Consider the following 9,293-nt stretch of genomic DNA (forward strand, 5'->3'; position numbering starts at 1 on the left):
TGCTCTTGTTAAAAATTCAACTAAAAAATTTGTTTTATATGAAAAAAGTCACTTCATTACTTATAATTGGTTATGGTTGAAATGTGTATTACAATTCAAGATCTAGTTTTGTGAGCTTCACTTCCACCTAAAACTGATGATACCTATTGATATCCTGCTACTATTTATTTTTAAGCAGTAAATAGTACATTCTAGCTTCGGTTGATAACCTGCTACTGTTCATTTTTAGGCTGTAGTAATGCATGATGGAGCTTGCAACAACTATAGGTTCTTAATAGCTCAGAAAGATACATTGGTTCAGTAGCTCTTTGGAAAGTTATGCCCATCTTCGTGTATGCTAATTGATTTTCCGACAAGTATCCAAAAGAATCTTCCTAGTTCCTATAATGCTATGCAATATACCAACTTTGCAACAAATGGCACGCAGTTATTATGTTACTTTCTGTTTTCCATTTTATATGTTATTTTCTGGATTTTAGATTCTTCAAAATTTTAGTGGTGAGCTCACGCATTATGCATATGAATGCATAAGAGTCGAGCTCTACTAAAAAAACTTGAGTTAGGCCAGCTCGACCCGAGTCAGAAAACTTGAGGTAGACCAACTTGAGTTCAACTCGGCTCAAAAAACTCGAACTCGAGTCTAATTTCATAGAACGGGCTTAAGCTCAGCTCGACATTACAGCGTCGAGCTCGAGCTCGACCCATTTGACTTGTTTATATTAAGCTTTTTTTTTTTACTCATTAACTTGTTAAGTTGGTACTTGTTTAACTATTATGTCATTATAGTTGAATATTCATTATGTAGTTGAGTATTCATTATGTAGTTGAGTTGAGTTTAAACAAGTTTAGTTCTTACAACTCCAACTCAATTCCTTTATCATTTCGAATATACATTTGAGCTCCTGCTCGTTTTATAAACTAGTTGAATTCCAATCGAGTTTTAAAGAATGAGTTCACGTACTCAGCCGCCGCTTCGCCTCACTCCACAGATGCATCGCTTCACTTCATCCCATTTAATAAATTGATGAATGACTCTCATGGGCCATCAACATGAGGGCTGCACACAAGCTGAATCGAGCCCGAGCTTGGCCAGCTCGAGCTCGACTCGGCTCAAAGAGCTCGAGCTTGAGCTCGAACTCAAACTCGAGTCGAGTTCCCTAACACGAGCTCGAGCTCGACTCGTTTAACTAGTTTAGTTGCTTGTTTCAGATGCTTTTGCTGTGGAAGCTATGAAAGAAGATGGCTGTGGCAGAAGGTAGTTCTGCAATGAAGAAATCTAAAAGAAGAAAAAGAATTATCTTTCGCTCGAGCAAGGGTTTGAGGGAAAACACTCTTTCGCTCGAGCGAGGGTTTGAGGGAGAACACTGTTTCTCCCTTGGTCTTCTTCAGAGAGCCAAACCAAGTGCCTCTTTGGGTGCCTTCTTCTCCAAAAAGACTCAAACGCTTCTTTCTCCTTCTTCTTCTTCTTCTGCAAAACAAAGCTAGAAACATACACCTCTTTGTCCTCCTCCTTCTTCACTGGAAGAAAGATCGAATCAGACGCTATGTCTTCGTCCTCCTTACCCTCTCTCGTTTGAGGGAGAGGGTTTTAGTTCTCTGATTTAAGGATGGGTGCCTTCAAGCGAAACCCTCAAGAGACACTTGTTCTCTGATTTACGCTATGTCTTCTCTCTTTAAATCTGTTTCAATCTTCTCAGCCTCAGATATTAAAGAAACAAAGAAATGAACAAAAATGACTAGAAGAAGAAATGATAGGTGCGTTCAAGCGAAACCCTCACTCTGAGCAGAAATCATTGGGTTCTTGAGACCCTCTCTCGTTTGAGGGAGAGGGTTTCAGTTCTCTGATTTAGAGAGAGAGAGAGAAGAGTACCATTATTGCAAGGCTGCCCAGTTCCACCGATTGCCTGTTGCACGGTTGCCAGTTCCACCGATCGCCAAAAAAAGGAAGAGAGAGAAAAAAAGATGAGAAATGACGATGAAAGAATGAGGAAAACAATAAATATCCTTACCTAACGAGTCGAGTTGGGTTAAGCGAGCTTCGTTAAACGAACTCGTACTCGGCTCGATAAAATAAACAAGTTGAACGAACAACTCGAGCTCGGCTCATTCAGTATAAAAGCTGGCTCGAATTCAAATTCGAGCCAAGCTTTAATGAGCCGAGTTCGAGTTACGATGAAAAACTCCCAAGGCATTGATTGCTTTGCATGGGGCAAAACCACCTATTCTGTTTGAACTGGCTGATTGACTGCGACAAATTGTCGATATGTGATAACCTTGAATTGGCAACTGTTGAAAATCGGCAGCAAAGCCGTTTCGATTCAAATTGGTCGATTCAGTCTGATTTTAACAATACTGTTTACAACCAATGGCTCATTGGGTTGTAGGAATTCTTTTCATTAACAATAAATCAATTAATTGTGGTGATAAAGTCATACAATCCAATCATTAATTGATTTGATATTTAATACTTTTACAAGTTTGCAAAGAATAGTTTTTAAATTCTATAATAAATGTGTAAATGATGCTAACAATTTGTATTATAAACATGTCATTTCAAACTTTGTTAAAGAAACTAACCAATTTCGACTAAGGCTGTCTTTACATCTGCTTTTATGATATCTAAATCTGCTAATTGGAACAAATAGTTGAATCCATGATGAAAGATTTGGTATTTCGAAAATGGGACATTTATGTAAGCTTGTAGTTGATTATTGATCATCATAGATTCTTATAAAATAGGTAACTTCTAATACACCTTCGGGGAAAAGTTGGTAAGATGATCCTAACTTACGGTGCATAACTGGCGCTATACACGTATACCCAGTACCGGAAAACATACTAAGCTTTCGAAGGAACGAATTTTGTTATCCTTTGTACGTAATCTTGAATTTATTATCGGATTTATACTGTCAAAAAATTGCCAAAATTCTATTTATTTCAAAATTTTTTCTTTCCAAGTCCCTTGACCCAAACAACCTGAACAAAAAGTTCAAATCAGTCCTTACCCACTTGCTAATCTCAACTATTGACGAACTTACACATCGTATATGCATACAATACACAGTTCTAGAGTAAAATCTGGACAACATGAACAACAACAACAACGTTCATTCTCTTATCTCTTCCATATGCTCCCTGCATGCAATTCAAAGCTCCATGAAACAGGCGCCGGCCCATGACAGGCATTTTAACAGGAGGGCAGCATGATGATGGACCACCGGAAAGGCCGGGCTTCACAAGAAACAGATCAAGAAAGAAATCTTAATTTCATAGAGAGCATATCTCGAGAGACAAATTAACCTCTTCATCTGTTCTCATGGAAAGCCTGAGATCGTGATAATGCTGCGGGATTAGCACGCAACGCCGGTGATGCCTCTGCAATGTTTCTCTCGCTTTCTTTTTTGGATTCAAACGCTTTAAACATTCCACCTCTTGTGACGCGCTCGGCAGACTCGTGCTTGATGCCCAGGGTAGCCCATATGGAGCTCTTGGCAGCTTCATCTGGATCATCAATTCTAAGGGTCTTGGGTATCCAGACGCCCCTCTCCTGCTTACCTTCACCGGTGGGGCTTCCATCTCTGGAGTGCTTCCCTAACGTTGGAGAATTGTTTCCCGAGGAACAACCGCCATTACTGGTGGATGAAGAAGGCGATAAGCCCCCACCCGCTCCCATCCATGGCGCATTCCATGCTCCACCAGCCCAGCCCGGCATACATCCCCAGTAGGATGTTGCTACAAATGGGAAAGGGATAGTTGGAGCACAGAAAGCAGGGGCAGCAACCAATGGCGGTGGGTTCCATTGGGCCGAACCAGGATTGCCGGTGTCAGGTCTGAAGACCAATTCGGAAGAGCATCCTCCAGCTGCCAGGGCTGCAACGTTACTCCAACCAGGGCTCCAAGGGTACGGCCATGGAGGAGGTACAGGATAGCGTAGAAGATGAGGAGTAGGTCCTTCACAGCAGCCTGCGTTCCTTCCCTGTTCCATCCCAACCGTTCTCTCTTGTATTTCACTTCCCACTCTTGGAGCTGTTGCCAAAGATGCACATGACATCTCTTCTCCATTCCCTGAACCAGACGCAGAACCCATCTCCACATTCCCCTTGACAGGCTGATCCCCAAGGTTCAGTGCAGATGCCATGGATTCACAGAGTGGTGCTTCAGATCCGAACTTGAGCACCGCGCCACTAGTATTCCTCAATCCTCCTGCAGTTGGTGAAAGACCAGAGTGGAGAACCTGATGATGGGAGGCAGCTGCAGCATCTACCATCGTCGTTGCCATGCCCTCGGACAACATTATGTGGCGGTAATGTGATGCAGAATGCTTGTTCTTACGCCGCCCAGCGCCTACCGGCACGTTTCTCATCGTCCCACCAGCTGTCCAGTATCTCTGGCAGTTCTTACAGAAGTGTCTTGGCTGGTTGACATTGTAATTGTTGTAGTAACAAAACTTGGTGTCTAGGCTGTTGCACCGGGGGCAAGGGAGCACCTTGTCTGGCTTCTTAAGAGCCTTCTCATTTCCAGCCTCAGTTTCAGTCTGCACGTCATCTGAGGCAGGTGTGGACGGCTTGGAATCTGGGGACACTTTGCTAGTGTCAGGATCAGGAGCATCTCTTCCTCTTTCCTCTTCCATGGGATCATTCAATAGATCAGAAGAAGTATCAGGCTTGCAGGGCTCTTGCAGACAAGCCACTGCTGCTTCATCAGAATTTGCTTCTCTGTGCGCATCCTGAAAATTCGAAATCAAGTCCACCGAGTTTAGAGCAAAAGGCTCACGTCAAGGATGCAAACACCTATCAACAGTTCAGCCACCAGCAGCAGCACCACCAGTTTTCTCCCACACAAGGGCCACCGACATTCCACAACAAAAGAATTGGCTGCCACCAAAATGACCTTCCCAAACGAGCTCAATCATGTAAAGTCGTGCAAAAAATAGCACAAATATGAACCAATCGATTATATGCAGGCCGGAAATTACCAGAAATTGCTATACTAAAGGACGGTTTCCCAAATAAAATAAAAGAAACAGCAACGTCGACTTAGAAACCATAAATGAAAATTTTGAAACCAAAAAGCTATTCACTCATGGAAACGGAAATCCTTTTCTTCTGCAACTAAAAAGGAAAAAGGTCACGGACAAAAGAAAAAGTAGAAAACAGAGTCGGAAAATACGGCTCAACGCCAGAAGTTCCAAACTATTGACACCAGAAACGACGAGAGGAGATGACTACAGCAACTACAAACACTCAATTCAAGTCTTTCTGGTACATGGAAGTAGAAGGTTTATGGTCCCCAAGTAGATGGAAAATCATGCCCGTTGTTCACCGAAAAGAGAAGATTTAATTTTCTACTGAAAAGTCCCAATTGAAACTTGTAGTTTTGTACATCCGAATTCATATCCAAATCGTTTCTCGGGGACAAGGGATTGTCAGTGTCCTCTCTAGTCTCTAGCCCGTTGCTTCTAACGTATATAAACATCTCGTTGAAGGCCAAATCTTATAAGGAAAAGATTAAAGTGATTCTCAAGCCATCAGGAACAAGAAGAACCCCAAAATAGGAGGAAGAACAATCAGCAAGTTGAGGACCACCCCATTCAACAGCGATCGCAAATTAACAGAGAGCAGTCATGGTACTTAACCAAACGCAGATCCAAAAATTATTCCCACCAGAGAGAGAGAGAGAGAGAGAGCTTACCCCGTTATCGGCGGAGGATGGTGGAGGCGGGGGCTCTATAGCAGTCGCATCTTGGGGTTGCTCTCCCTCGCCGGCGCAGCCCGAGGGCTCAGCCTTTGCCTCTTGGAGCGGGATGGTCCTGCCGAACAGCTTGATGGCCGGATCCCTGCCACTATCAGAAGACATCTCCGACCAAAACTTTCCCGAATTCCCAGCCGTCGATCGAACCAGGGCGACGGTCGCGTTTGCTCGTGTACGCGCAAGGGACTGGAGGAGAGGGAAGTGCTCGTGGTTGTCGCTGCCGCCGGTCGTGCTTATCTTTTCGCCGCCACCTCTGCCCAGGGCGCATATCCGTCCAGCGCTGTCTCCCGCCTAATTTCGCCTCCTTCTTTTTATTCTCCTTTCCGCTTTTCTCACATAAACACGCGCAGCAGCTGGAACAAGGATCTAAGGGAAACGAGCTCCAGGAACGGAACAGATGAAGAGGAAGACGGACGATGCCCTCGAAAGACGGATACACAAGAACAAAACAACCGAAGAGAGAGAGAGAGAGAGAGAGAGAGAAAGAGAGAGGAAGGGCCAAAGCAAAAAAGCAAGGATGCGGTTTCGAAGAGAGAGAGAGAGAGAGAGATATGGTGGTGGTGGGGGAAGGAAGCGGAGGGGAGGAATCTTGACGGCGTTTAGACGGCCGTCAGCCATGTGCTTGGGATATCGCTGAGTGGCCTCACGGTGGCTGCCTAGTCAGCATCCCGGGGACGATCCTTAGCCACGAATTCTAGTGGTTGAGGATGGAAACTTTTTCTGACGTCACCACTTTCTTCCGTTCCGTTTCAACAGCAGGAGGGAAAGGCTTTGAGTCTTTGACTGTGAGAGATATAATAAAACTAGACTGGACGGGGGCGAGGCAACTTCTTCAACCCTTCTTTCTTCCTTCGTTTTTCTTAACGACATAACGTGACCTGGTTGGTTGTGTGAATGTTAACGGATTAGATTTGGAATAGATATACACTTAATTATATCTATCTTTCAGATATTCACATATTCGAATTTAAATACGAATAAAAAAATTTGAATTCGAATCTAAAATCTAATTTTACAATTTAAATCTGATTCAAATCTAATTTTTATATTCATATCTAAATCTAAATCTAAATTTTGAATCATATTTTACCACATGTAATAGCATTAGATATGAGATATTTGTCTAAAAATGAATCCGATCTAAATTTATATATGATTCTAATCAGATATTTATGTATATTCAAATCCAATCAAATGTCATTTATTAAATATGAATCTGATCCGATTTCTTAATCGGTATATCTGATTTTTTCAAATCAGTTTGATCATATATCCAGTTCAAATCAGATACATTGACATCCTTCATCCTTATTCAAATTAGACATCCAAGACTTTAATTTCAGGCATCTCCAGATATTCCCTTCTACTTTTGCTCGATTGCTCAGCCAATTTAACACAACTGGTGATGAAACAATTTTGGCGGTTTTCTTTTCATCCTTTCATCTAACACGGTTTCACCGCCTTTACGTGGTTAAATTAACGAGATTTTTTTTTTATAAAATTCAGTTGCGATAAGTAAAGATGTTTAAAAATAGGTGGAAAAGGGGTCGGACCGAGTGACCAAGGGCAAAACGGAAATGAAAAAGCAAAAAGAAAACAAAAGAAAAGGACGCTGACCTTTTCGGCCTTTATTCTGATGGTGCCGTAAAGGTCGTCCGTCTTTTATAAGAGTGGTGGAGAGAGAGGGAGGAAAAAATTGTCTCGGGGCGTCATCGACCACAACCACAAGTTCTGGATTCTCTGAGGCCACTAGAAAATGACACCAGCCTCTTTTCTCCTCTCCCAATATATCTTTTTCCCCATATACGACGCCTAATACCTGTGGGCTGCCGCCCTCTCTCATATGAATCTCCCCTCTTCCCGGCAGCTAGTTTGAGCCTTCAAGGGTACGTGAAAAAGGAAACCTAAAATAAAAAATTCAATCGTCTCTAAAATTTATACTTTTGCCGCAGACATGCATAAGCTCTGGCTTTTAATTCAATTTTTTTAAAAATTTATATATAAATTTTAAAAAATGTAAATTTTAAAAAATGTAAATTTTAAAAAATTTCACTTGTTTTATATAAAATTTTTTAAAAAATGATATTCCGGCCCTATTCAAAATTTAAACACTTTAATTTATTTGACCGAAAGATTTTTTTGCTCCGCCTTTGCTACTCATTGTACAGGCACACTTTCGTAAAAATGATACTAAAGGGGAGAAGGAACGAATATTTGTCAACGGCTGGCAACTTTCCTCCATTGTATTTATTTAAGCCACATGCTTCTGAATGGGACTCGCCAACCAACTAAAGCGACAGGAAAAAGGAAAAGAAAAAATGTATCCTTCTTCAAAATCACTAATATTTAGGCTGTTAATCATACAAGATTTATTCCTTCTGCTTTCCAGAACACTGGTACTTGCAAGCCACACACCAGAAAAGGAGAATAAAAAAAAAAAAAAAGGGAAAGGAAAGGCATTGAATGGAAAATTTTGATCTCATCCCTTTCACACGGACCGCCTCTTAATATTTGATTTTAATTCTCAAGTATCTTATAAAATCACTCTATATGGACCGCTCGATATGGATAGTATCAAGAGCAATTCGACAGGAGACAACCATGTTGGGGGTCCTTCCTTATCCCCTGCCTCCCCAGAAGAGTGGGGCCATCAAAAAGGGCGCACTGATATAACATGACAAAATATCAAGAGATCTCTTCAGCAAGACCGACGGTCATTTTTTATATGCTCCTTCATGTGAATCGATATTTTTATGGAATAGAAAAATAATTTAGAATTACGTTCAGCTAAAAACACAAAGACATGAATCAGTCAAAACAGTAGTTATTAAAGTAATTTTGGGGGTTGTAAAATCAAATAAAACGTAGCCATAAAATTAATGAGAGCAACTATTTAGCAGAATGATATGTGCAGGACCTCAACACAATATAGGAAAGGTTGGTGTCGTGCCTAAAGTTCAGAGGCTGCATTAAGTTTTGTTGAAACTGCTCATTGGTATCAAAGCTGTTTCTTCTTGAAGCAAAATATTGGGTCTCATCGGCTGGGCCTGTTTTCATGCATGGCATCATCTGCAACTGATGGAGTGGAAGGCAGCTCGTCGACTGTCCCTATGTCAAATTCAGGTCACTCTTCTATCCCCATTAATTTGTCCACCCACAATTTTCTACTACGGGAATCTCAGTTTGTTCCTCTATCAAAAAGATATGATTTAATGGATTCTATCGATGATGGATCTTGTGTTTGTCCAAAAATTTTTTGACTTAAAAAAAAAAAGATGTTGTCAATCTCTCCTATCGACTCTTTGTGATAGTGCCCATAGCCAAGTAGTAGGTTTGTCTACTCTTAAAGGGGTCTGGTCTAGCTTGAAAATGATATACTCAGCCTGGACCAGAGCTAGAGTTTAACAACTCAAAGGTCAATTAACGAACTTGAAGAAAGAAGAAGGGTTTATTTTATATTATTTTTACAGAGCTTGGAGTACTGCACATTAGTTGGCCTTGGCATCAATGCCTATTCACGTTGAGGATTTAGTCACTTATAT

At 41.5% G+C, this 9,293-nt stretch overlaps 1 protein-coding gene across 1 annotated transcript; it reads right to left on the reverse strand.

Annotated features, from left to right (window-relative positions):
* Positions 1-2,917: 2,917 nt before the first annotated feature.
* LOC116260747 (cyclic dof factor 2-like) lies at positions 2,918-6,327 on the reverse strand. Its single transcript, XM_031639202.2, has 2 exons — positions 5,692-6,327; positions 2,918-4,726 (listed from the first exon to the last, which is right to left on the reverse strand). The coding sequence occupies exons 1-2, from the start codon at positions 5,854-5,856 to the stop codon at positions 3,305-3,307; spliced, it is 1,587 nt and encodes a 528-aa protein (XP_031495062.1). The 5' UTR covers positions 5,857-6,327; the 3' UTR covers positions 2,918-3,304.
* Positions 6,328-9,293: the final 2,966 nt, after the last annotated feature.

The sequence above is a fragment of the Nymphaea colorata genome, chromosome 9, assembly GCF_008831285.2.
Source record: "Nymphaea colorata isolate Beijing-Zhang1983 chromosome 9, ASM883128v2, whole genome shotgun sequence".
NCBI classification, from domain to species: Eukaryota; Viridiplantae; Streptophyta; class Magnoliopsida; order Nymphaeales; family Nymphaeaceae; genus Nymphaea; species Nymphaea colorata.

Bases quoted from the DNA above. Each gene is read 5' to 3' on its own strand.
- LOC116260747 (XM_031639202.2), bottom strand. From the start codon at position 5,856: ATGTCTTCTGATAGTGGCAGGGATCCGGCCATCAAGCTGTTCGGCAGG. The intron at 4,727-5,691 runs GTAAGCTCTCTC...TCGAATTTTCAG, and splicing joins CATCCTCCGCCGATAACGGG to GATGCGCACAGAGAAGCAAA.